This window comes from Corticium candelabrum, chromosome 6, assembly GCF_963422355.1.
Source record: "Corticium candelabrum chromosome 6, ooCorCand1.1, whole genome shotgun sequence".
Classification (NCBI taxonomy): domain Eukaryota; kingdom Metazoa; phylum Porifera; class Homoscleromorpha; order Homosclerophorida; family Plakinidae; genus Corticium; species Corticium candelabrum.
The window spans coordinates 2398098-2424830 of record NC_085090.1 but is presented as its reverse complement, the minus strand read 5'-3'; the positions used below and the strand labels follow the sequence as shown (position 1 = coordinate 2424830).

The 26733-nt window shown below is 42.9% G+C and overlaps 5 protein-coding genes and 1 long non-coding RNA gene across 12 annotated transcripts; 3 read left to right on the top strand and 3 right to left on the bottom strand.

Moving 5' to 3' along the window:
* Positions 1-256: 256 nt before the first annotated feature.
* LOC134181283 (uncharacterized) lies at positions 257-1052 on the bottom strand. The gene is made up of 5 exons (XM_062648530.1): positions 1039-1052; positions 829-954; positions 644-766; positions 443-568; positions 257-377 (listed from the first exon to the last, which is right to left on the bottom strand). The coding sequence occupies exons 2-5, from the start codon at positions 890-892 to the stop codon at positions 274-276; spliced, it is 417 nt and encodes a 138-aa protein (XP_062504514.1). The 5' UTR covers positions 893-954; positions 1039-1052; the 3' UTR covers positions 257-273.
* LOC134181284 (uncharacterized) lies at positions 1053-8091 on the bottom strand. 2 transcript variants are annotated; one of them, XR_009970118.1, is made up of 3 exons: positions 1680-1790; positions 1229-1354; positions 1053-1164 (listed from the first exon to the last, which is right to left on the bottom strand). XR_009970118.1 is itself a non-coding variant. In XM_062648531.1 (2 exons), the coding sequence occupies exons 1-2, from the start codon at positions 8044-8046 to the stop codon at positions 1352-1354; spliced, it is 384 nt and encodes a 127-aa protein (XP_062504515.1). In that variant the 5' UTR covers positions 8047-8091; the 3' UTR covers positions 1327-1351. The 2 variants fall into 2 exon arrangements, 1 of the variants encoding a protein (XP_062504515.1); XM_062648531.1 differs by lacking the exons at positions 1053-1164; positions 1680-1790 and adding an exon at positions 7666-8091 and having other exon boundaries at positions 1327-1354.
* LOC134181401 (uncharacterized) lies at positions 5680-7438 on the bottom strand. Of its 3 annotated transcripts, none has more exons than XR_009970143.1 (4): positions 6134-7438; positions 6006-6078; positions 5845-5947; positions 5680-5792 (listed from the first exon to the last, which is right to left on the bottom strand). It is a non-coding gene; the product is annotated as an uncharacterized LOC134181401 (long non-coding RNA). The 3 variants fall into 3 exon arrangements; XR_009970144.1 differs by having other exon boundaries at positions 5762-5786; XR_009970142.1 differs by having other exon boundaries at positions 5680-5947.
* Positions 8092-8344: 253 nt separating the features above from the next.
* On the top strand, positions 8345-9123 carry LOC134180726 (uncharacterized). The gene is made up of 2 exons (XM_062647912.1): positions 8345-8445; positions 8505-9123. Exons 1-2 carry the CDS (start codon positions 8345-8347, stop codon positions 9121-9123), a joined length of 720 nt encoding a protein of 239 aa, XP_062503896.1.
* A 128-nt stretch (positions 9124-9251) lies between these two features.
* On the top strand, positions 9252-15203 carry LOC134181264 (uncharacterized). 4 transcript variants are annotated; one of them, XR_009970115.1, is made up of 5 exons: positions 9252-11366; positions 11454-12256; positions 12328-12696; positions 12758-12958; positions 14701-15203. XR_009970115.1 is itself a non-coding variant. In XM_062648508.1 (5 exons), exons 3-5 carry the CDS (start codon positions 12661-12663, stop codon positions 15046-15048), a joined length of 585 nt encoding a protein of 194 aa, XP_062504492.1. In that variant the 5' UTR covers positions 10639-11366; positions 11454-12262; positions 12328-12660; the 3' UTR covers positions 15049-15203. The 4 variants fall into 4 exon arrangements, 1 of the variants encoding a protein (XP_062504492.1); XR_009970113.1 differs by having other exon boundaries at positions 11454-12262; XR_009970114.1 differs by having other exon boundaries at positions 9252-11397; positions 11454-12262.
* A 4495-nt stretch (positions 15204-19698) lies between these two features.
* Positions 19699-23763, top strand: LOC134180725 (uncharacterized protein K02A2.6-like). The gene has a single exon (XM_062647911.1). It carries the CDS (start codon positions 19699-19701, stop codon positions 23659-23661), a length of 3963 nt encoding a protein of 1320 aa, XP_062503895.1. The 3' UTR covers positions 23662-23763.
* Positions 23764-26733: the final 2970 nt, after the last annotated feature.

Here is a 26733-nt window from a genome sequence, read left to right as displayed (position 1 = left end):
AAGAAGTTGTATTGTGCTACTTGTTACACGTACAATTTAGATGTTGAGCTTCTTTAAGTATTCTGCAGTCGCTTTTCAAAGTGCGTCAGTTATCCGACATTTTCAGTTATCTGACGTCTTTTCAGTCCCATGACCGTCGGGTATGTGGTGTCCTACTGTACGATACAATCTGCTAAGGTAACTAGCTAGGCAAGAACCCTGAGAAAACGTGTCACAATGACTGTACTGTAAGTAGAATAGATGATGTGTACTACCTCCTATCTATAACTATTTTCACACATCTTTATTACCAGATGTTACTTTGCTAATGTCACGATCATTTACTACAATTAATGATGTCGATAGCTTTTCTTTGATTTTATGAAGCAACTCTTGAGCTGCAGAGAACAAACAGAAATATGCCGACAACATAATCTACTTCATGTGGATAACACGGTCATACCATAGACTATATATTTGTGATTATTTGGGTAAATATACTGGTGCAGACGTAAACTTTGAGTGGCGTGATTATATGCCTCTGTCAATTGGTTTCGTTTCAGTGCAGCAAATGCAAGATCATACAGACCTGCAATCAACACGATAATGATTGTTTGTTTGAGACCCAAATATCAGTAGCAACATCAATGCAATACATTCGTACCTGTTGCTGTAAAATGACTATTCGGTAATTTTTCTCGTAGGATAGATACGCCTGATTCAAGATGGACAACGGCCTCGTTGAAATCTCCCTTGTCAAGTAGAATGTGACCAAGCGACACTAGAGCTAAACAAATTCACATAATCAAGCACAAAACACAACTGAAACCAACAATAACAAATACTAACCTATAGCAACGCCAAGATGATTTTCCTGTAAGATTCCCCTACTTAGGTTTAAACTTTTTGTCATGAGGTTCGCCGCTTTGTCGTACTGTCCAATATCGTTATACAACACGGCGAGATGATGATTCACTAAAGTAACAATGAGTCTATGCATAAGATTATTCCTTCTTCTTTATGTCAAAAAAAATTCCAAAAGAAATAAGTGCAACATACCAGTAGACAGAGAAATGGCCGTAGTAGGCATATTATGAATGAAAATATCCGTCGCTCTTTCGTACAATCGAATGGCTTCATCAATTGATCGTAAATAGTAATGACATGCAGCAGCTTGGTTGAAATCTATACATGATGGAATTCTGCAATTTATTTTAACAAATATGGAGACTGTGCTTCTCGTCCGTACACCAGCCCAATTTGGGATGTTTGCTGGGCAGCGATGATGATGCCATTAGTAAGGCGTCCTCGGCCAACGGCATTGCACGATCGATCCGCCCGTGCTGAAGGTAGCAGGACGACAGTAGACTCATTACTACAACGACAATACAACAAATTATAAAACAAATTGTATAGAAAGACAGAATTGACGTGTATCATTGCATATTGCCCATGCAGAGTCGTTTGTATTCCATCTAACTGTTTCGTTGCTACACATAGCTGCAACATGCAGTACAGCACAGCAAACTCTTAATGTCACATCTAGTAGCAAATGCACTTGCGCAATAAAAATTACGAAAACAATTACAAGAAAGGAACAGTAAATGTTCCAGTTACACGATATAAAAATGTCCAAATTTTTCTAATTCTATGTGTTTCTTGCAATTGTAGAATTTCTCTAAATTGAAAATTATAATTACCAAAGGCTAAAGACGGATGAGAAGACGGTAATTCATTTCTGCTGATTGTTAACGCTTCTTCGAATAAAGAGAGAGCTCGGTCTAGTTGTCCGCTTATTTGATAACACTCTGCGAGATTCGTGACAGCTGTAGAAGAAATAAGATATTACCAGCATGTAGCTCCCGAACCTAGGCGCCAGAGCCCCGTCCGGATGGTACAGCCACTGCCAGACCTTTCTATTCAAACATTGTTCTAATTCCAGAAATCATTCATAGCAGGCTTTGATCTAATGCTATATCTAGTACGAGCTCCGATGCCCGGCTTCGCCCGGGCAATAGTTTAATCACACAAATTATTGATTTGCAGACACTATTTGCTATTAAACGTGTAATCAGTAGGCATTAATAGATTTGTTTAAAGAAATAATAACAATACTGTACTAGCATATCTAACGCAGTTCCCTCGTGCGGCAACAAACAAAACAACGATATTCATGACCGCAAATGGTTTTAGATTGTTAAGTTAAGTCTTCGCTGAGAAACATTATTCATATAAGTCTATGACAGTTTCTAACGTTTCTTTAAAAGATATCAATAGTTTCCCTTAAATATTCTCGTTTTATGCATTATCTGTTCAAATATGTATTTGTTTACAACGTTGGAGTACTAATTATTTTCATGACATCAGTATCACACAGTAAGCTATCAAAAATGATTTAATTAAAAGTATCTAAATAAAACACAACTTTTGCATTAGTAAAACAATGAGATCAGCGGCCATCAGCGGCAAAACACAAAACCACAATCAATTGGTTAAGGTGCTGCACTATCTAACTGTCTTCATGCTAAATCGGTAAGCATGCAATACCTTGGTTTTTACGTTTGAAAATAGAAAATAATTACAATCACGCGTACACAAACATATTACGCACCGCTGTAATGCAAAAACGAAAGACTTTGAGCACCACATTTTCTACTCAGCTAAAACGCTTCTTTCAAAAGCGGTTTAACGCAGTTAGAGAGAGTTGACTCCACCCCGGAACGTACCGCGCGCATCGAAAAGAAGTGTACACGCGTAGCCCTGCCGCCGCAACCGTGTCATTGCGCACATAGCCTCTGTGACAGCCAACGCAATTTTGCTTTCCTTCTTCCTTTTCCGTGTCCGAGAGCACGACAGTAACCATCGCCCTCGGTGAGTTCAAGTCGCTTATGGCTGAGACGGCCGGGGAAGCAGATCGAGAGAGTTGGCAGCCGTTTCCCAAGAACAGGTTTGTGTGTGTCTACCAACTACGGATTTCTATAATTCGCTACGGACTTCTACGCCTACAAAATCTCGGTGAGGAACAACGATTTCAACCAAATACTTAGAACCAAAAACCTCTTCCATCAGGTTTTAGTCGATATGTACGCTAAGATCGAAGGAAAGCGTCTCCAGTACGTACGCTACAATCAGAGCAAATTGCGAGTCGACAGCTACATCCACCGAAGACGCTCTCGCCCAGAATAGCCAGGTTACTGACCTTGGGCGAGCAATCATTCTTCCATCATCTTTTTACCAGTGGTCCCAGGTACATACATGAGAAGACTAAACATGCGATGACGTATGTCAGAAAGTACGGCAGTCCTGACCTGTTTATAACTCTACATGCAACCCCTCTTGGCCGAAGATAAAAATAACGAGCTGATGAGAGGCCAAACATCCCAGTACAGACACGACCATCTGGCCAGAGACTTTCGCCTAAAGTTAAAATCGCTCATAGCATTGCTAATCAACGGTGCAATCGTTGGCACCACCACACGCTGTCACATGTGATCCATCGAGTGGCAAAAGCGAGACCTCCCCCATTCACATATCCTGGTATGGCTTGAAGAGAAACTCCACCCTGCTAATGTCGACCCTACTATCTACACCGTAGAAGATAGGCAGGAGATGGTAACTTTACAGCGAAAGTCACAGTCTCAGGTTACAACGAAGTGGAAATTGACAACTAATGGGTGGTCCCCTATTGCTTTATCATGTCTAAGACATTCGATGCACACATTAACGTTGAGTACTGCAATACAGTAAAATCCATCAAGTACATATGTAAATGCGTCAAGCTCCTGGCTCGGTAACTGATGTCCCGAAATCTTACCAACTGAAGTGGGACCGAGTTGACAATGGGACACCACCACGTCCATATTCGGGACCAGTTGCCGGGCCAACCTTCAATGACATCAATAGGACCCCACTGTCCATCTTCCTCAAAATATGTGAAGACGAGGTCCAGGATTTTATGGTGAAACATACGAATGACTACGCACGGTGGATTCGTGCTGCTGAACCAGCTTAACACCGAGGACTGTGGGAAAATGTGACAGTGGCCGAGATGCAATGTTACTTTGGTCTTGTCATTGCCATGGGTATCATCAAGCTGCCAAGAAGCGACTACTACTGGCAGAGAGAACATACGAAACGCTGTTCACTACTGGCATTGCTAGAGTCATGGCAAGAAGAAACAGGTTTTATGCCATATCAAGATATATCCATGTCTGTGACAAGATCAACGAACCAGCACGAAACTCCCCATTTTATGACAAACTTGTACAAAATCCGATCCTTCAGTGATCTTCCGCCCCAGAAGAAACAACTATTATTCAACATCGGGCCAGAAGTCACTGTTGACGAAGCAATGGTGCCCTTCAAGGAAGAATCGGATTCAAGCAATCTATGAAAGACAAACTAACTAAATGGGAAACACAGACAACTATTGCACCAACCCCGATCTGAATCTGCACCTGCTCGATCATAGCATCTACGGATGCGGCACCATCAGAAGTAACACAAAGGGGTTTCTAAAAGAGCTGCAAAAAACAAAAGCTCAGGAACAAAACATAGATATGGGGACCATCGACTTCAGAAGATCCAACTCCCTTCTGTGTGACTTGGATGGATAAGAGATTAGTGAGAGCGTTGTCCACTATCCACCCTCTCAAAGAAAACCAACAACGATGGTGTAAAGTACGCCCCCATAGAGGACATGAACCAACCATCCTCGACTGCCCGGTGTCTGTCCGTGATTACAATGTCTTCATGAGAGGTGTGGATAGGAACGACCAACTAATCACTCTCTATAACGGGGGCCGGCGGACCAAGAAATGGTGGAAACGGCTCTTTTGGCACGAGTTAGAGTCGCAGCTCCTCAACTCGTTTGTCATCTACAAGTGCCTCATCAACAGCAAAGAGCCGTTTCTAAGATTCAAGTCATCTCTCATCGAACAGCTCATCCGAAGGAGAGCATTTAGAAAAGACATCGGACGGCCAAGACTGTTGCCACTGTCGGTGAGACTGGATTCGTCTCCTGGTCATATGATAAGGTACACAGATAGTGGAAAACGTTCACGATGTAGAGTTTGTTCAAAAGCTAGGTCAGAGGCAGGATATAAGGTAGAAGGGGCCACTACAGTTGCTACCTACTGCAGTGTATGTAATATAAGTTATGTTGCATGCCGAAAAGGCAATGTTTTCTAAAATTCCACACTCAGGAAAGATATTGGCTGTAAATTTACTAATCTAAATGTTTATTGTTTCTATAGCTTTGTAAATAAATAGATTGCTCGGTCATGTTTCTATCAAATGTACAATTAAGTTCACTTCCTTCACCTGAACTTCACCGGAACGGGAAGTTGCATAGCTTGTTCCAAAATGGTTGCAGCAATGTCAGTATTCAAGCAGGAGTAAAGGAAAACGTAGTTCAACTAATGCAATGTGTTGTAACCATCCCGAAACTCAGACTATATCCAAGTATATTTTATAAAGTGAACTGTCTAAAACAGCAGTAGTTTTCTACCTGAAAACGGGCAAAATGCTACACAAAAAAACATAGCAACATAGTAGAATCATTGTTTTACATAGACAACTAAATATAACACCGCAATACTTCCTTTTCTGTTGATTTTGTTCACATTCACCTGTCAGATCAAATGTCAAAATAACAGAAGTCGTACAAATCGAGCTAAAGTCGTTGTAGCACAATCTAAAGATTCAAACAATATGGAAAACATAGGTCAACAAATTGACAATGAGCTGTAACCATCCACAATTCGTAGAAAGTCGGATAATAGCCAAGTATGTTTCATAGAAGTAAACTGTTTCTGAAAACATCATGTTTCCATTTACAAGGAGGTAAGCAAAACATCATTTTACCTAGTTACTCTCCTTTTAGTTGCATTTGTCAACACGTAAAGGCGTGAGAAAGATCTGATAAACGGCAGTTGCAAACATCCTGCTTGAATCGTATTCGCATAGTCTATCGACATGAAATAAACGCGAATAGCTACCTAAACCAGTTCAAAGTACGTTCTAACCGTATAAACGATGAAGTGTCTGGATTACTGGATACACAGGAGTCGAAACTGCACCAGCCCTGACGACATATTTCTAAACGAAAACACGCTGTAATTCAAACCAAGAGGAAGGTAGAACAAAGCGATACCTATCTTTTACATAGACAACAGCGAAGAAATGCGTTTCAAGCCGTCTGCTCCAATATCGTACGTCATTCTAACGCGCGATATAACCATGGCATCGAACAACACCCTACTGTAAAAAACTTGTGGCGTGGCTTGAAAAATTATTTGACGTGTACCGAAAATATTCTAAACATTGGATAAACACGTAGGTTTTTTGCGAATTTTGGAAATAAGCAAGATGCCGTAATCCTTCTGCAAATACTGAGGTGGGCGTAGACGATCGGGCTGCGGAGAAAATAAAGCCAATCGTAACAATACCTCGAGTGAGTACGCTCCAATAGTAGAGCAGTTAGGTCTCTAAACGTTAAAACTAATTCAATTGCCCAACAGCAAGTAACACCTGTTCACAGTGACCACAAGATAGGTATATTTTGCTAACACCGCCCAGAGGTGTCACCGACACACATGCATTTGCAAAGAGCTGTTGCCATTTCATACCCAATTAGTCTCATTTCGCAAATATTCTCATATAGGTGTACGGTTAGGACGCTTAATGCTTCATAAAGTACTGTGTTAATCTCACTTAGCTCGGTCGGAAGTCTATAAAGGGAGTTGCATAAAGGGAGCGGGGTGCGATTGGCTGACCAAGTGAAAGTCATTTGGCTGTCTTAGAAAGGAACGTCAGCTGGCAGCCATAGGAAATCATTTGCAGCACATGAAATAAGGGTTGTGTGGACACAACAGAGTGGGAAGTCCCGTATGTTGGGTTTGGCATTCAGGGATAAAGGTGTGTGGAGGTGCAAGGCTTCCTTACTGTACACCTGTCCTAACTGCTGTAAGCGACCACTTCATGTATTCCCGGGTCCCCATGTAGTTGCTTAGTACAGCTTTCACTGTATATACACTAGATTGTTTATTTTACAATTTTCTATATTTTTGTGCCTCAACACCTTACAATGCAATATACTCTTATTACAGATATGCATTACTGTATTCCTTCAAATTGACTGTGTCCTTGTAATGTTTTCACCATTGCCTATATGTGTCATTGTATTCTATAGTATGTCTGTACCATTTCAGCATGTTGTTACATAGTTTAATTGTCTGACTGTCTCATGTAGCAGCCTGTGTAGTCAAATGCTGATCAGGTAAACATAGAAACGATTTCTATCGTGAGGTAGTAGCAGATTTCAAAACAAAAAGTATTATGTGCTGGTCTATTTTCAGCAGATTGACAATAAGCTAACATATTCATTTAGCGGTTTAAGTAGTTGTGTGTTTTTCCTTTTCTGTACGCATTTGCACCAGGTTTCTGTGTGCGAAACAACAACAATACAATATATATATATATATATATATATATATATATATATATATATATATATATATATATACTGGTATATATATGTATGTATTAGAATAAATACAGTGCATGGTATGAAATTACTAGATAAATTAAGATAATTTTGCTGTGCATTATTAACAAATGAATGGTTAATTAAAGAGATTATATTGACAACAAAGAGTGCAATTCCTTACAATTTGAAGTACATACCACAAAGTGAAACTTTTCTTGAAAAAAAGTCTCTTGCTTGTATCTTGTACCTAGGTTGGAAAAAACATCATCCTTACAGCAATATTCCAACAAGTCCATAACTTGATCTTGGTCCTGTAGGTTCTCAACGGTTTCCAATTTTTGACGAAATTGATGCTTGAGAGTTGAAAGGACAGAAGCAATCAAACTGCTCGTCGCATCCATTACTTTGTCAACCGCAGTTTGAGTTAGCTGACTTTCTGCTTTTAAAGCAAGCAAATACTCAGCCGTTTGCGAGAGTCTCACGTCTGATGGGTCACACGTGTCCAACCTTGCTCTCTGCCCGGAAGTATCGAAGTCATCTGACTCCGTGCCCTCCACTGCTGCGTCAATTCCGAGCATTTCACAGTGTTCTGTCTGAAATGAAATATTGCGTGATTCAAGATCTTGCAGTGCACCATGTGATCTGCGTAGATGTTGACTGAAGCCAAGGGCGTCACGTCTTAGGGGCTAGAGAGGGCGCTAGCCCCCCCCCACTTTTTTAGGGCGTGGCTTGCTATATTTTGAGTCAATTCTATTTTCAACGTTAATTAAACAGAAGTGTAGCTTGTCTTTAGCTAAATTAGCTGATTCAGCATAGATGTAGTACTGCTATGAAGGACTGCCTGGAAATCGAGGCTAAAGCACCCGGATACGGAAAATGTCAGCGGGAGACAGCTGTCACAGCAGCAGCTCTGTCAGCCTCAGCAGCGACAAGAACACAAAGCGGAAAGGACAGAAACTCCTTACCACCTTTCTAAGGTCCACTAACAACGTATCGCGGATTGTTGAAATGGAAAAGTAACACGCCAATTTTTTAGATCAAGAACTTCCCTGCAGCCAGAGTCGTCTCACTCCAAGTCTTTGTCATCTTTTTGTACGTCAAGGTTCGACGATACAGCTAGTTCTATCGTGACTGTGACTGTCTCTACTAGTACTACTGCTAGTGAATCTGGCCCGAAAGATTCTGTGTGTCATGCGTTTGATCCTTGCCGAGGTCCAACTGCTTGTTCTGTGACCAATGGCCCGTATCAACCTTGTGCAAAAGAACTGCCGCATGGGAAATTTCCTCAGACGAAATCTGGCACTTGTAATAGGTCCTTTCAACCACACTGGTACACACAATTTTGCTGGCTTGAGTACAGCCCTGCAGCGGATTCCGCGTTCTGCTTTCCTTGTCGGCTGACAGTAAAGCATAACCTGGATAAACAAGGTTGTCCAGACCAAGCGTTCGTGAGTAGAGGTTTCAGGAAGTGGAAGTCAGCAGTAGCTGACATGAGGCGTCACGAGGAATCTTTGAGTCATATTTCAAATGTTGGAGTGTGGAAGAATAGCCAACAGCAGGATGCAACCAGAGGAAGTGTTATGCAACAGTTGAGTACAGCCTACCAGACACAAGTAGAGCTGAACAGACGCAATTTACGTAAAATTTTGAAGTAATTTTTTTAATGGGAAGACAAAACATCCCATTGAGAGGCCACGATGAATCTAAAGATTCTCACAACAGAGGAAATCTGCTGGAATTTCTTGAGTATCTGTCACGGTACTGCCCTGACTTAAAACGCCATTTGGAAGGAAACTTTCACTACGTAAGCCCCAAAAGCCAAAACGACATGTTGAAACTCATTGCATCTAACATTCAGAAGAGAATTACGACAGCTGTCAAACACTGCGGCTTCTTTGGACTAATATGTGACGAGTCACAAGACATATCAAGGGTAGAACAAATGTCTGTCAATGTAAGGTTTGTAACAGACAGCCTGAATGTAGAGGAGAGGTTTCTTGGATTTTGGCCTTTAAAAGGTACTGACGGAGAAAGTCTGTTTCAGCAACTGACGCAAGTTTTGCTTGAGACGGGCCTATCAATGTCTATGGTACGGGCACAGTGTTATGATGGAGCGTCAAGCATGTGCGGGAAGCACTCAGGTTTAGCTACCAGGCTTCAGGAGGTCGAGAAGAAAGCTGGATATGTGCATTGCCATGCCCACAGATTGAACCTCAGTCTTCAAAACAGCTGCGAGAACGTTACAGATGTGCGAAACGTTCTAGGTGCTGTTTCCAGTCTCTATAATTTACTTGAAGGATCAGCCAAGAGACATGAAAAGTTTCAAGATGTGCAACGAAGACAGAACGAAGGAAAGGGCCCGCAAGCAGTACTCCAACGACCATGTCATACTAGGTGGGGTTCCAGGCACGCAGCAGTCCATACTGTTAGGCAACAGTTTGCATCAATTCTGATTGCTCTGGACGAACTCTCTGACGATGCTGCGATCGGAAGTGAAGCTCACTGTTTACTGACTGTTGTATCTTCATTCAATTTTCTCTTCTATGTGTCCGTTCTAGACACTCTACTAGGATTAATCTCTCATCTATCCCAGTACCTGCAGGGAGAGAACGTAGATCTTCAGGCAGCAAAAAGATCAGCTGATAGCGTCATTGCTACTCTACAAAGTTTCAGAACAAATGAAAGTTTTGAGAATTTCTGGCAGTCATCGGAGAAAGAGAGTAAAGCAAAAAACCTGACTCCACCAGCTCTCCTTCGAGCTCGTCGACCTTCTCACCGAATTGACGAACGAAGCACGACCCAATATCAGCCACTGTCACCAAAAGAACGTTATCGACAAGCATATTATGAATTATTGGATATCATGGTATCAGACCTAACTCGACGCTTTTGTAGCAAAGATTACCGTGTGTTCTGTGGAATTGAGAAGTTGTTGTCCGAGTCAGTCTCGTTATCGGCGCCAGATCAGTCGCTTGTGAGTGAGATATTACACTTTTACACAGGTGACTTTGACAACACTCAGTTCACGTCTGAAATAAGAGTATTTTACAATTATTCTAAACTGCACTTTTCTAAAGACGTTGTGGAGACCGGCAACATAGGTGCTCTTGCTCGTCAGTTTGTTTCTCTCCGTTGCACAGAATTGTTTCCCCAAGTCTTCAAACTGTTCAAGTTGTTTCTCTGCATTCCTGCTACATCTTCAACTGCAGAGCGGTCGTTTTCTGCTCTAAGGCGACTAAAATCATGGCTGCGAACTAGGATGGCTGACGAGCGCCTCCGGTCCCTTGCTCTGATGTGCTTCGAATGCGACATTGCTAAGGAACTGGAGAGTAATATTGATGATCTTGTTTCACAATTTGGTGCTCTTTGTGACAGACGTCTTCCTCTACAATAGTTAGTAAACTTTTTGTAATGTTGATATTAAAAAGAATTTAATATATATGACGCCATGAATTACGTCACATATCTCAGCTTCAAATTTGCGCCCCCCCACTTTTGGGACCCATGTGACGCCCTTGCTGAAGCTCTTCCACTTCTTGAAAGTCTGACCACAGCCTTCATGGCGACAGTGAACAACAAAATTGGGATGATGCTGATGAACTGTGCGAGCGTGATTCAGTAAACCAAAGCTTGACCGTGCCCTGTAGTTGCACATGGAACACGAAGCCATAACTATCGGTTTCCACTTCCGGAACAAACGAGATCCCGGAAGACACGCCTTGTTGCGCAGCTGAACAAAAAAGCGCGCGCTGCTGACCTCGTGAAAGACCACAACGAAAGGACAGTTTCTGTGAGCTAACGTACACGGCAATGGATCTCGATGATATGTCTGTGGCAGGCGTGTCGGCTTGGCTAGCGAGGAGGTCGTTTAGTGAAAGAGTTCGAGCCTTTTTTGCAGGTGCGTGATGCAGACTTCTCTGTATCTAGAGGTAGTGAAGCTTGTTTAGTTACTGAGTGTCGCCGGGCTTGTTTGTTTCTGCTGCAGAGAATGAAATCGATGGAACGGCCCTTAGAAGCCTACTTCAAGACCAAGCAGAATTGAAGACAGCTCTGCCTATTATGGGAGACAGACTTCGATTGAAACGAGCGGTTTCGGACGATTTCTGCATTGTAAGTGCATTGATTTTGCTAGATGCTCTACTACGAAAGAACTGTGTAGATGTGATGGAGTCACGTGATTACGGATAATACGTGAGGATGTGGGTGTGCTAGCCTCGCGTTCCAGTATATCCATATAGCGATATTTAACCAACCGATTACTGAAATGATTGCAATTATAACTGCATGCATATTAACGTTACATGAGCATTTCATTTCCTAGAATATATCATCCTCTACTCTTGTGTGTGTGTGGCTATACAGGGTTGGATTGAAGGTTCATCCTCATCAACGACTTTGTCTACTAGTAGTACTGTTGGAACACCAAACGAAGAGAGTTCAGATGTCTATGAAATGTTAGATGTGCCTGGTTGTTTGGAGACGGAAACAGCTGCTGATTCTGATAAAGAAGAAAGAGAAGTTCAAGAGGATACGCCACCTCCCAAGAAAATGAAGATTTCAGCATCTATTCCTGATCCATTTGTGTTTCCCAAAATTTATCCGGCAAGAATACAGCAAGCTGTTGTTTCTGGTAAAATCTATGGGACGGATCGCTTAGCATTCATTAGATATATAAGTGACTTCATGGCGGGATATAGTAGCTTCCCATCACCATCTGAGTACCAGCGTGTGGCATGCGATATTGTTGAAAAATATCCATGTCTGGCAGACAAGTTGCAAGGACAGCCAGTATGGGTCAGTTCTTGTTGGTTGCTAGCTATAGTATGCAATTATGATTGTAGCATGTATGAAATATTTAGACAACTGTCAAGGTTCAGCTGTCACAGCGATTTAGAAACATACGGAGCTATTCCAGAAAGTCTTTTCAGAGCACTGGCCAGGGCAGAAGGAAAGCAAGGGCAGGGACTACTTCATCGGCTCGTCTTGATGATTGTCTAGTGGCAAATGATGCTGACACGAGCAACGAATCTATGTCATCTGACATTGTCTCGTATGATAGAAATGTTGCATAGATGAAAGCAGAATGCATGTCCAAAACACCAAATAGACAAGCACTGACCACTCTAATGGAGACAACTTTCTTACCTCGAAGGCAGTGAATAGAAAAGGAAGCTCAGTCGATCAAAAGTATTATGCAAATGTTTCCATGTCTCAAATCAAAGCCAATGGTTAGGAACACGACTTATTACTTCAAGTTCTGTATAACCTGACACGTGTTTTATGATACAGCTTATGAGTGAATTTGAACGAATCACTGGAGAAGGGATGGTCCTAGTTGCTATGGGCAGATGGGACTTATTGATGAAAGTGCTGGGATGCGAGCCCAACAACATAGGTGAAGAAGTCGAAGCTGTTCACACGATGGAGAAAGAAGTCATGTCTCTGAAAATGAAGAAGAAGGGAATCAATTCAATAATGAAGAAAATCACGGTGAGCAGAATATTGTAGTATGTCCATGGTCTTCCTCATGTTATAACATGACACCTATTCAGTCACAATTAACATATTTGTAAACAATCCACTTTTCTGAATGTAATACCCTACAACTCACTGATAACTAGAGGAATCTGTAGTTTTGAGAGTTTGTAGAATATTTTAATTAAAATTTACATAGCTGTCTGCATTTCTGAATAAGCCTGCCTGTACAGTATCTATCATTCCTTGTTTGGCTGCCTGTCTGTCTGTCTGTCAATAAATACATTTGATACATGAAGGTGAAACCTGCATGCATGTAAGATATTTAAACCAGCTAGAACTAATAGCCCTCCTGACTTCCATATACTACCTTTGCACGTGTCTGTCTGTCTATATCCTTGCTTGCCTGGCTGCCTTTATGCCAGTTTGTGTCTATGTTTTGTGCATTTTGCATGTCTAGCAGCTTACACATTTGCTTGTTTGTCTGGTCGCATTCTTGCTTACCCTGCTGTTTACTTGCATGTGTCTCTGTCTGTTTGCCTGTGTCCTTGTGTGCATGTGTGTAGCTGCTTGCTTCTATGTCTGTTTGTTTTCTTGTCTGCTTGTCTGTCAAAACCATATACATGTAATATTTGAATACATGAAATCTAACACAGAGCAGGCTACACAAGTAACTACTGTTCTTTTTGCAAAGGTAGATTACAGCAGGTCTGTTTGCATCTCTGGCTGTCTGGCTGCTTGAGTGCTCCACACATTGATATGTTTGAACTTGATTTATGAAGCACTTTCTTTTAATTACAAATTGTGGATACTAATAATCATTTGTAGAGATGTTGTATTGTAATAATACTACTTGTCTGCCTGCCTGAATGCTTTCTGTCTCAAAGGTGTAACTATTTAAAAGCACTCATATTTACATCACTATTTTAGTACAGAACAATTGACTATATATGCTTGAGTCTAAGGACTGTTCAATGTCCATCAACTAGATATAAAAGCATTGTCTATTAATGAACTATATCTTTGTTCTATTGATTTCTTTCTTCTATTGATTTCTAAACTGTTCCTTGTTTGTTTGTTTCTCCACTCTTTATTCATTCTTCTGGTTTTTAGTAGCATTTTGCCTGCACTGAGGTAAGATAACAGAAAATTAACTGAAATTCAGAATCAATTGGCAACAATATGATGTGGCCTTGATCAGTTAAGTTTCTGTTCTGTGATATACCTCAACAGGCAGAATGCTATAAAACCAAAGGGACGAGTGAAGCATTGTTGGTGTTTTTACTGAGTGTGTCTAGAACAAATCTAGCTTAATCTGTAAGTGGGTGGTGTGTATGAGTCTGGGTGGGTGTGTGGTGTGTGTGTGTGTGTGTGTGTGTGTGTGTGTGTGTGTGTGTGCGTGCATGTGTGTGTGTGTGTGTGTGTGTGTGTGTGTGTGTGTGTGTGTGTACCGTCATGTACACTGTATATCTGTCTGTCTGTTCACATTGTTCCCTGCCTGGTTGCTTGTTTGTTTGTCTCCTTGTCTGGCTGCTTGTCTGTCAGTTTACTAATGTCATTCTAATTTATAGTAACAAATAAAAGATTGAAATAATACTCATAGCTGAGATATATGTTCTTTAGTTTTGGGGACTTATACAATCACATTCACACCTTCCTTTCTTTTTGCATACCTGCATAACATTGTGTATATGCCTGCTCTATTTCTTGTCTGTGTCTCGAGTAAATCAGACACTAATTTCTGAATTTATTTATAGTCATCTGGAGATGGAGAAGAAGACATTTTTACAGTTTCTCCAACAGTGACTGTTTTGGAACAAGTTGAAAGGGCAGCGAGAATCATCACACTGATCGGTGCTGAAAAGACCCTTGTCGCTAAATTGTCAGAGCCAGAACAACTTATGGCAAAGACACTGACAACGTTATTGGCTATCTACTATGTCTATGACGTGAGCTACCGAGAAGAACATTACTCTTTCTTGTGCCTGATGCAAGATGTCCTTTTGAGGGTCGCTGACAAAAGTTCAAGACCAACACGAACGAGGTCTTACGCTGCTTACCTGATCAACGAAATGGATGAGCTTGCGAGTCAACAAGGACACTAGTAGCTGACTCTGTAACAGTTTGTTTTGCTTTAAATAGAAGGTTGTGTTATAGTCAGTTGGCTATCAATAGCAAATTTGTGAAAGAATTTTTAGTAGATTGGAAGTGTAGAAATAACACAGTTGGGCGTGTTGAACAACACACCTTCAGCAAATAACACATGTGTAGTGTGTTATTTTGGGCTTTAAGGAAATAACACGCCTTTGTGTGTTAAAATAACACATTTGGAAGTGTAGAAATAGCACAGTTGGGCGTGTTGAAACAACACACTCAGCAAACAACACATGTGTAGTGTGTTATTTTGGGCTTCAAGGAAATAACACGCCTTTGTGTGTTAAAACAACACACTTGTTTTTACAGTGTAGTGGTGCATTCGCTCATGTTGTCCTTGCGACTTGTTCTTCTATTATACCCAAGTTTCTAGAAGGAGTCGGATACCACAGTGGATCGAGATGAGATTCCGGAAAAGTTGCTGCACGAACGTCTTGAAGCGAAAGTGTCAAAGCTGTCGTTCTAGTGCTAACTCGAAGTTACCATATTAGGAGTTTTTGTTTGAGAAAAGAGATGTAGCACACAGGATAGTAGTATACGGGACATTAGAGGTTTAGATATATGCGTGAGTAGTTTAGTTTTTAGTTCAGTCTAGGTAACTTCAATGCATACGACACACCTACTACAAGAACGAGTTACCAACTCAAGTCAACCTGCTACTCACGATGACTCAGATGCCGAAGTGTTGAATAAGTCTACAAGACATAACTCAGACAACACCACCACCTAACCCCAAGGCATGCCACTCCTTCCCTCTTCCTCCTACCGTGGCCCAGACCATGTCGGGACGAGTCTCGCGTTCCCCAAGTTGTCTGTCGGAGAAATATATTTCATAAACTGGAGCCGTATAGTTCAATTAACGTAGAACTACAGTAGAGAAAGGTATATGTAATGAGTACACGGTATAGTAGTGACACGTGTATAGTAGATACGAGGTAGGAAACCGACCACTACTAATAGAGACTATCTTGGCAGTACAAGCTACGTTACACCTTTACTATGACATATGGCATACGCCGTAAACTAATTTCATGTGCACTGAATCAATATCACGTGAGTGGACATCTTCATTCTATTGCATCTATTCGTCGATATCAGCTGTTGCCCAGACTACAGCGGACAATTCCAACATTTCCATATCGTGTAGGAGCATTGCAAGTCGACCCATTTTCAGTGGCTATTTTCAGTATGGTTACCAGATTATTTGAAGATTTAGTGCAACCACCTCAGTACTGTGGTACACGTAAAGACCATGAAATTTATATACTGTTCTCCGTGACCGCTGTAGTATCCGTAACCATAAAGTAACGACTGAATTCTATTCTGTCACTGCCACAATCCAATCAGTTTACCAGCTTCCTTTTGTCAAATGCGCCTTGTCTAATGCATGACAATCCCGTTAGTCGTGCAATCAAATATCTGCAGGGTCAACATCGTCTTTAGTGTCATAGTCAAGTAGAATGACAACAGCACAGCTAGCAATCGATTCAGACAAGAGACCAACAGTTCGAACGGTTGCAGTAGCAACTGCAGATAGGAGGATAACACAGAACGAAAGTACTATACTTAAACACACGCATGTGGTTGAAGTATGAGAATGGAGACAACCCAGTTACCTATCAGAGGTGCTCAGCCTGCACAGACATTGAAAACAAATAAGATGTAAAAAGTCCTGTCAGTCCTTTCCCACTGGATCTACAAATCTGTCTACACGGTCATGAAAGGATCATGCCAACAGTATAATGTACGACTGCTAAATAAAACTGTCAAAACAAAGTGCAAAGTTGAATATGCCCAAAAGCGGAAAAGCATAGCCATACTACCAACAATAACCAATGCTGTTAATGCACAATCTATAAATGAATTAACATTTGCCTTGAGATAACAAGAGAAATCACTTCAAGGGCATATATAATCTACGCGCAGCAAAGCTAATCATAACGTCATCATAGAGTAGTTCCTTCTGAACAAGCCTTGCTCATTTCAGATGAGCAAATTGACAAGGTAGTTAAGAAGTTAAATATCAGGAAGGCACCTGGTTCCGATGGCATTTGTCTAAAGAATTTGCCTGGTTGTGTCTTTGACCACCTGGGAAAGCTATTCATGTGTATGTTGCGACATGGCTATGTTCGATCCTACTTAACAGAAAAAATAGTTCCGATTGTTAAAGATAAACTAGCGGACATTTCTGACTCGGCACACTATAGAGGAAGAACGTGGTGTTCCGTCATCTGAGCCATCACCGAGTAAAAGACGATATCCAAAAGCACAAGATTAGCAGCAGAAGTATTATGACACCAAGGAGCCATCCTGTAAGGCTTGTGCACTGACCAGACTAACGACAGTTGAACCTGTTCCTCTGACTGATGAATATAAGTTTGATACGAAACTGATAAATATAAATATAAGTTCCATCTAAGCTCCTATGCCACAGAGCAACTATCAGCGTCGTATCTCGTTAGTAGTGTCCCAAAAAATTTGAATGCGGCTACCTGTAACCGCGAGGCATGTTGCGAAGTCACGCGACTACGATAATTCGAAGTTGGAAGCCGAAAAACAGCAGAAAACAAGCAGATACATAGCCATACCCGGGCTTTCGACCTTGTGACGTCACTGGGATGTTTATATGCATATAAATGACGATGCGCTATGAGATACTGTCAGATCCGTGTATCGGCTGTTTCATCGCGTTCTTTCTACTTTCCATATTTTCTTTTCGATTCGTGTACTTATCATGTCGTTCCAACGTAAACATCGGTTTCGTGGAAATCAGTACAACAAGCCTAAGAAGCCGGCAGTGCAGTTCTCACCATCGCATTCCGGCCTCGAGTGCTACCGCCTCGTTGACATGAACATGTTAGCAGAGTTTCTGGCAGCAACAGTCGTTTGCAACAAGTGCCATGAACAGATTTCATTGTCTGAAAACGAAGATCAACAGATGGTATTGGCGTCAAAGTTCACGCTGACGTGTCGGAAGTGCAAACACAAAGAGCAGAGCCACACGAGTAATATCAACCGTGGTGCTATGGACGTCAATAGGCGCATGGTTTTGGCTATGAGACTGATTGGCTGTGGACTCGAACCGCTCAAGCATTTCTGTTGCACAATGAACATGCCAGGTTCCTTGTCGGAATCGTCCTCCTCTGGTCACGTGACCATTCTTCGGCGTTGTGCCAAAGAAGACGAGAAGAGCATGACAAAGGCCGTGGACGACACCAGGCACCTCTACGAAGCAAATCCAGACGGTACAGTTGACATTGGGGTGTCTGGTGATGGAACCTGGCGGAAGAGGGGCTACTCATCTTTCCATTGTGTAGGCACGCGGATTTCAATTTTTTCCGGAAAAGTGGTCGACATATCCGTCAAGTCTTCATACTGCCGTGCCTGCACCATGTGTCAGAAAAAAAAGAAGGCACTGCAGAATATAATGAGTGCTTCAAAACATATGCAATTCCACAAGTACTATAGCGGTTCGTCAGGTGGGATGGAGGTGTCCAGTATGACATGTTCAAGAGGTCTGTGGCTATACGACAAGCAAGATATGTCGAATACCTTGGAGATGGAGACAGCAAGGCCATCAAAGGCATCAATGATTCTGCCCATATGGCCACGTCCTCTTGGTAGAAAAGCTGGAGTGCATAAACCATTTGTCCAAAAGAATGTATGCTCGCCTGGAAAAAATAAAATCTGACGACAAAGGAAAGAAGCTGGCTGATGGAAAGGGAATGGATGGAAAAGGAAGACTTACTCTGGGTGTAATGAAAGTACTGCAAATATACTATGGGAGAGCAATAAGAGAAAACCAGGCGAGCTTAGAACAGATGAAGAAAGCCATCTGGGCAACATATTACAATCGGTCATCAACGGACAATAATCCGCAACATCATCACTGCCCAGATCGCGAGGACACATGATGTAAATACAATAAGAACGCCTCCTCCTACAGCCACCATGACGCCATCTCAGAAACGATTGCAGCTATCATCAAGCCTGCGTATGAGGAGCTCACCAGTGACGACCTACTGAACAAGTGCTAACACGGCGGCACATCAAATGTGAACGAGGCGTTTAATAATATTTTATGGAGGATAGCTCCAAAGTCAGAATTCTCTGCGCTTCCAACTTTGGAGCTATCCTCCTATTTAGCTGTAATTCGGTTGAATTATGGGGAAGGGGGTTTAAGAGTTTTGAATAGAGAGAGTGGGTGGGAAAGATATCGGGAGGCATGCTATGGTTACAGCCAAGAAATAGACATTAAAATGATAAAGAAAAGCGATTCCCAGGAAAAACTTGAATCCAAGAAAAGGAGACATTACACAATTTAAGTTGAACCTGTTCCTCTGACTGATAAATATAAGTTTGATGTGAAACTGATAAATATAAATATAAGTTCCATCTAAAGCTCCTATGCCACCTTCTAAACCAACATGTCTCTGAAATCCCTGAACGACGCTCTTTACTGTAGTGGGCGTTCCCCAATACGGGATACTAACTACGGGTACGGGCATGCGTAGTTTTGTCTTGAGTTGTGTTCAGTCAATAGACCACGTGTCAGCAATCTCCGTGTTGAACCGCAATCACTTGATACTACATGGTGACAGATGGCGAACTCGACGTTTCCGTTGCCAACGCCTTTCGACTTTACTCATCCAGAAGACTGGGTGAGGTGGATCAAACGATTCGAGCGGTACCGAGAAGCCACAGGGCTGGACAAGAAGGAAGGTCCGACACAAGTCTCTACATTAGTCTACGCAATGGGAGAAAAGGCTGAGGACGTACTCACGTTGCTAGCATTGTCAGGAGAGGAGATGAAGAGCTATAGCGAGGTAAAAGTGAAGTTCGAGAGCCACTTCGTAAAGAAGAGAAACATTATCTACGAACGAGCTCGTTTCAATCAGAGATCCCAAGGAGAGGGTGAGCCAGTAGACGCGTTTATAACATCGCTGTATACTCTAGCTGAGCACTGTCAGTTTGGCGTATTGCACGATGATCTCATTCGAGATCGTATCGTAGTTGGTTTGAGAGACTTGAAACTGTCAGAAAGATTACAGCTAGACCATGAACTTACGCTGGAGAAAGCAGTAGTGTCAGCTAGGCAGTCAGAAGCAGTGAAACAACAACAGAAAACGCTACGCAGTCATTTCTCAGAGGAAACAACGGGCGGCACACTGGGCAAGGATGTCAGCGCCGTTGAGAAGGGTAAGAAGAAGCCAACAGAGACAAGGACTACAACCAGTTTCAAGGAAACCTGCGGACGGTGTGGGCGTACGCCAGGCCACAACAGGGCTAATTGTCCCGCACGGGAAGCCAAATGCTCAAAGTGTCAGAAGATAGGCCACTATGGCGCACAATGCCGTAGTAAGTTCGTCAGTGAAGTCGTTTCTGATACTGATAATACTGAAAATGGGGTTTTCCTCGGAGCTCTCACTGCGCCTGGTAGTAGTAGTCCTTGGATGGTCTCACTTTTGATCAAAAACACACCAGTACAATTCAAGATAGACACGGGAGCAGACGTTTCCGTCATACCGGCAAAACTGTTCTCCAGGTTCAACAAACAGTGGAACACAACCCTTACAGCACCTGATAGGAATTTACACGGTCCCAATAAGAACCTACTGGATGTTACTGGTTATTTTGTCTGTCGCTTACAAAAGGGAGAATGCAGTGTAGAGGATAAAGTTTACGTGGTGGAGAACCTCAGTAATCCTCTTCTGGGACGACCTGCTATTGAGAAGTTGAACCTACTCTCTAGAATCGAGTCTGTGCGTTCAGATAAGCTAGTTCCATCCATTGTTACAGAATACTCAGATGTTTTTCAAGGGTTGGGAAGCCTTCACGACGAATATCACATATGCCTGAAAGAGAATTCCAAGCCATTTGCCTTGAGCACACCTCGTCGGATTGCGATACCCCTCTTGCCTAAAGTCAAGGAAGAATTGTCTAGAATGGAAGCACTCGACGTCATTTCCAAAGTGGAGGGACCGACAGACTGGTGCGCGCCGATGGTAGTGGTACCCAAGCCTAACGGTACCGTCCGTATCTGTGTTGACCTGACAAAGCTTAACCAGAGTGTGAGAAGAGAACGACACATCCTTCCGTCAGTAGAAGACACATTAGCACAGCTGGGAAACGCCCAAGTCTTTACGAAACTGGATGCCAACTCAGGGTTTTGGCAGGTGCGTCTTTCAAAAGCGTCATCTCCGCTGACTACATTTATTACTCCCTTCGGCAGATACTGTTTTCACCGGCTACCCTTCGGCATTACGTCGGCGCCCGAACATTTCCAAAAGAGAATGTCCCAGATTTTAGAAGGTCTGGAGGGTGTCGTTTGTATGGTTGACGACATACTGGTATTTGGGGTTAACCAAGAACAACATGACCAGCGACTTCGACAAGTTCTCACGAAACTTCGCGCAGCTGGAGTTACATTAAACAAACAGAAGTGCGTCTTTTCAGTCCCGTCAGTGAAGTTCATTGGACAGATAGTTAGCCAAGGAGGAATTCAGCCTGATCCAGAGAAAGTCAGTGCTATCACTGAGATGGCTACCCCAAAGAACGTTGCAGAACTAAGACGGTTTTTGGGATTAGTCAACCATCAAGCCAAATATGTGAAAGATCTTTCTGAGATCACGGAGCCTCTACGTGCGCTCTTACAACAAAAGAGTCACTGGCATTGGGGTGGACCGCAAAACGAGGCATTCGAAAGAATCAAACGAAAGATTACTACGGTACCAGTTCTTGCTCTGTACCACCCAAACCAGGCAACTATTCTGTCTGCTGATGCATCGTCGTATGGGTTAGGCGCTGTACTACAACAGCAGCAATCAGACGGTAAATATAAGGCTATTGCTTATGCATCTCGATCGATGTCAGAAACAGAGCGTCGCTACGCGCAAATCGAGAAAGAGGCGTTAGCTGTAACTTGGGCGTCGGAGAGATTCCAGCATTACCTGATTGGAAGAGACTTTACTATAGAAACGGATCATAAACCTCTGGTCCCCCTGCTAGGATCCAAAGGTTTGGACGATCTCCCGCCAAGGATTCAACGGTTTCGAATGCGTCTTTTCCGATTTTCGTTTTCTATACGTCACATACCGGGGAAAGAGCTTGTCACTGCGGATGCTTTGTCTCGACAACCAATCCTAACTCCGAGCAAGGTGGACCAGATTGTAGAAGAAGAAGTCGAACACTTCACGTCTTTATTCTCTGAGACATTACCTGCATCAGAGAAGAGACTTGAAGAGATCAAAGTGTTGCAGAATGAAGATACAGCTATTAGTCAAACGAAGACATATGTGACAACCGAGTGGCCAAAGTCGCATCTACTTCAAGGAGAGTCCAGACTTTATTGGAACCTTCGTAATGAATTACATATCCACGATGGACTGCTTCTCAGGGGATCTAGAATAGTCATTCCACCCACAATGAGAGCAGAAGTGTTACACACGCTCCACGGTAGTCATCAAGGAGTTTCCAAATGTAGAGAGAGGGCCAAACAAGCTGTTTGGTGGCCAGGGATCAGTACACAGATTGAAGCTTTAGTCGCCAATTGTGTTACGTGTGCGAGAGAAAGGAGAAATCCAGCTGAGCCGCTAGTCTACACAGCTTTTCCAGCATACCCATGGCAGAAAGTTGCTATGGACCTGTTTGAATGGCGTGGTCGTCCGTACCTACTAGTGATTGATTACTATTCACGGTATGTGGAAATTGCTTTACTTTCATCTACAACCTCTCCAGCGGTCATTAACCATCTGAGGTCTATCTTCGCTCGGCACGGTTTCCCGGAAATAGTTGTTTCCGACAATGGGCCTCAGTTTTCGTCAGAAGCTTTTAGACAGTTTGGAAAGGAGTGCCAATTTTCACATGTGACATCCAGTCCCGGCTTTCCGCAAGCCAACGGCGAGGCAGAACGCGCTGTTCAAACTATCAAGTCCTTGTTACAGAAGAGAGACGATCCCTATATGGCATTGCTGTCATATAGATCTACGCCCTTGCACAATGGATTCAGTCCAGCGGAGCTCCTAATGAGCAGGAAGCTTAGAACGAACGTCCCAATGATTCCTGACCAACTGAGACCGAGAGTTCCAGATCTCAGTGCTCTTAGAAATACTGAAGAGAGAGCAAAGAACAAAATGAAACAAGATTTTGACAAACACCATAAAGCAAAGGATCTTGCAGTACTCCTACCGGGAACGAAGGTGTGGGTGCCTGATCAACGCCAGTATGGCACGGTAGTTGCATCAGCTAGTCCAAGGTCCTACATAGTTACCACACCACAGAAGCAAGTCCGTAGGAACAGAAGAAGTCTGAGACCAATAACCTTAGAAGAAGGAGCTTCACAAACATCAACAGAGCAGTCTCAAGACGTAACAAAAGAAAGCCAAGTACCTTGTGAAGATCAACCAGTGTCACGGAGTAGTGTACCTGTTCAGCAAGGGGCAGAGACTTCAGAAAAACCAGACTGTAGTGTACGGGTGCATGAACCTAGAACGTCTATTATGGACAGTCCAGTAATTACGAGTTCGGGTAGAGTAAGTCGCCCCCCTCAAAGGTTGGACTTATAAAAGGGGGAGATGTAGTGGGCGTTCCCCAATACGGGATACTAACTACGGGTACGGGCATGCGTAGTTTTGTCTTGAGTTGTGTTCAGTCAATAGACCACGTGTCAGCAATCTCCGTGTTGAACCGCAATCACTTGATACTACATTTACTTCATCATCTGAGCATGGCCAACATATCACAGTGGCAGTCCAATTTTTGACAATTGCACAAACAACTCTTCTCAGAGTACGATAAACAGTACCTCCGCAAACACCAAATCTATCTGCCACGCTACGATTTGTCTCTAAAGTGGCTAAAATGCAACAGACAGAGGCGAGAGATGAGGAGCGGAGAACTTACGCGGGGGGATATTCTCCAACCCAATCATACCTATAAAGGCAGTGTCCAACAAAAACTGGTGGCAGGATATGAAGAGCTGGCCTGGAATTGCAGAAAAACCCAGAGCATCTTTCCAAAAACAAACCTCAACAATGCAGCAACCATGACGACCATAGAAGCCTTTCAGTGGTTTGCTACACCGCATGAGAGAAAACCATAACTTTGGAAGAAAACCATACCTTAGAAAGACAGATTTACATGTCGACTCTGACACTGATGAATCTGATTTAGCCACCTCAGTTTATGGCAATCAAGGGGCCTGCACACCGTACGGTGGGTCGAGTGAAAAAATAACAATTTTGGCAAGTGGATGTTTCAGGTAGAATTACAATAAAATAAACCCATACAGTTTTCATTTATTGTATCAATTCCCCTACTTAATCGTCAACGTTCTTCCCCGTCTTGTGATCTACAAAAGTAAGAATTTCTGTCAAAAACCACTTCGTTCCACCAATGCGACTTGCAAACTGCCGTTTCACAGAAATAATGTGTCAAAGGCGAAGAAGTGCGTCCACATCCAAGCGCTCATCCAATTTGTTGGTGGTAATGAAGACGACGACACGACAAGTTATAGTAAACGCAGAAGATTCTACCTCAGAACACAGTCACTCCGGGGAAATCTACCATCAATGCACACGTCAACAACTGAGCAAGCTGATCTTATAATTAGTTCCATTCCACCCAAGTCACAAGGGAATACACAGGCTGGCCACAAGATCAATCAGTTAGATGGCTGAACAAATCAGGGCATACGAAAATGAAACACGCAGACTTGGTCAGGAAAACGTCAACATTTTGATAAGGACGCTCTTCCTTTAGACATAGACACAGTGTCTCACCTGGTCTCTTAGTGTCACCAAGCTGCATGTAAAACTCAAAAAGTACACGTGTACCTGAAGATCCACCATCTGCTCCATTGCCTGCCATTGTTCTTCGGATGAGTAAAAAAAGGGCTACAGAGCCCAAATTATTGTTCGACACTGCATACTACATTGCCAACAAGACCGGTCAACGTCAGAGTTCACTGGACTCCTTGACATTGAGTCAAAAATGGCTTAAAAATCACATCTCAATATTCTAAAGCAAAACAATGCAGAGTTTATAACGTGGATTTCATATATTATCAGAAAGAACAAAGATCAAAAGAGGCTTTCAGCTCTTCCCACATGGTTCTCACTGCTCCTAGACTCCTATGCAAACGTAATGAAGAAGCACTTGAAGTGCAAACCCTCGGCCAGTATGCATCTTCAATGTAAATTAGTCGCGCTATGACAAAATCATATGACAGTATGGTATGATCTGGGTAACAAATAAGAAGCATAATTGAAATGGTCACAGGTCGAGCTTGAGATAAGTCACGTCGGCTGCTACAGTGTAACTACGGGTAGCTATGCAGTCCGTCAGCCAACGTCCCGTAGAACCTTGCTTCTATTTTTACAACCATCGCTCGTCGGTTCTTTGTGCAGGTGATTGTTTGTGCAGCTTTTGAGGTCGTAACTATGGCCGGTTTTAGGCGTGGCATAGGTCCAGAGCCAAAAAAAATTAGATGTGGGAACGTTACAAAATGCAGCTAGATTAGCTAACTAGGCGTTGTTTCTAAATGCATGTTACAAATGTAGTTGTTTCCAAATGATGGAACAAGCCAAATGTTACAAGTCGGAGATCCTCGACGCTAGGCCAGCTGGCAATCTTCGCCTTACGTGATGAAGTAACGGCCGTGATCATTGTTCTGTTTGTTGGTGGGTAACCTAGGTTACAAATGGAGACCAAACAATCAGCTCACCACCGATTTTCCAGCTCACAAGAATGTAAAAGTCTCGTTCCTTGTGCAGCTTCTCTAGGCGTCTTGTTGTTGGTGCGGCTTCTCTAGCTAGACGTCGCCTACTGTTGTAGTGAGGTGACCCAGAGCCAAAACAAAACATCAATGCGGGAAAACATGCACGTGCACATATAGATTAGCTAGGCGTCTGTTCGCTCTGACTTTGGATACCGTAAAACAGAAATGAATAGAGACGCACTAGCGTACTTACAGGTCGGCCGAGCCGCTTTGTCCCACAAACAGACGCTGTCATGGACAATGCACGTTCTCCTTCGCAAATTCCCGTCAAACGCCAAATTTCTGTTGAAGACGACACTAGTGATCTTTGCAACAACACCACGGCCGCTCAGCCACGCACACCCAAATTCAAGCTGGCAGACTGCAGATCCACTATGCAGAAACACTGTGGAACAAGCAAAATGTTACAAATCAGGTACAGCTACACACCTCGCCCTGGTTGTTGTTGGGGAAACAAACACGTACAAATGTATGTGCTAAGCCCTTAGAGCAAAGGACTAAACACCATGTACAGGACGGACGCCCGATGGCCGAATTCTCGTTAGCAGCTACCAAACAAAGCGAGGTGGAGCCTCATGATGACATCACGTTCGTCTATTGGTCAGTAGTGACACCACTTCTCGTCTATTGGTCGGAATTGCTTCATTTGCATCTCCGCTAACCAACTATATATAAGGTCGTTGGGTCGTACGGTCGTTGGGTCGTACGGTCGTTGGGTCGTACGGTCGTTGGGTCGTACGGTCGTTGGGTCGTACGGTCATCGAACGACTACTATACCCTCCACCCGGAAATCCGAACCTCGGGTAATGATGAAAGAGCAGGTGAGCATCTAAATGCGTCACTGCACAAAAATCTTTAA

Bases quoted from the DNA above. Each gene is read 5' to 3' on its own strand.
- LOC134181283 (XM_062648530.1), bottom strand. From the start codon at position 892: ATGACAAAAAGTTTAAACCTAAGTAGGGGAATCTTACAGGAAAATCAT. The intron at 767-828 runs GTTAGTATTTGT...GAATTTGTTTAG, and splicing joins TCATCTTGGCGTTGCTATAG to CTCTAGTGTCGCTTGGTCAC. The intron at 378-442 runs GTATGACCGTGT...TGTTCTCTGCAG, and splicing joins TCACAAATATATAGTCTATG to CTCAAGAGTTGCTTCATAAA.
- LOC134181284 (XM_062648531.1), bottom strand. From the start codon at position 8,046: ATGCTCGGAATTGACGCAGCAGTGGAGGGCACGGAGTCAGATGACTTC.
- LOC134180726 (XM_062647912.1), top strand. From the start codon at position 8,345: ATGTCAGCGGGAGACAGCTGTCACAGCAGCAGCTCTGTCAGCCTCAGC. The intron at 8,446-8,504 runs GTCCACTAACAA...CCAATTTTTTAG, and splicing joins CTCCTTACCACCTTTCTAAG to ATCAAGAACTTCCCTGCAGC.
- LOC134181264 (XM_062648508.1), top strand. From the start codon at position 12,661: ATGCAAATGTTTCCATGTCTCAAATCAAAGCCAATG. The intron at 12,697-12,757 runs GTTAGGAACACG...TTTATGATACAG, and splicing joins GTCTCAAATCAAAGCCAATG to CTTATGAGTGAATTTGAACG. The intron at 12,959-14,700 runs GTGAGCAGAATA...ATTTATTTATAG, and splicing joins CAATAATGAAGAAAATCACG to TCATCTGGAGATGGAGAAGA.
- LOC134180725 (XM_062647911.1), top strand. From the start codon at position 19,699: ATGGCGAACTCGACGTTTCCGTTGCCAACGCCTTTCGACTTTACTCAT.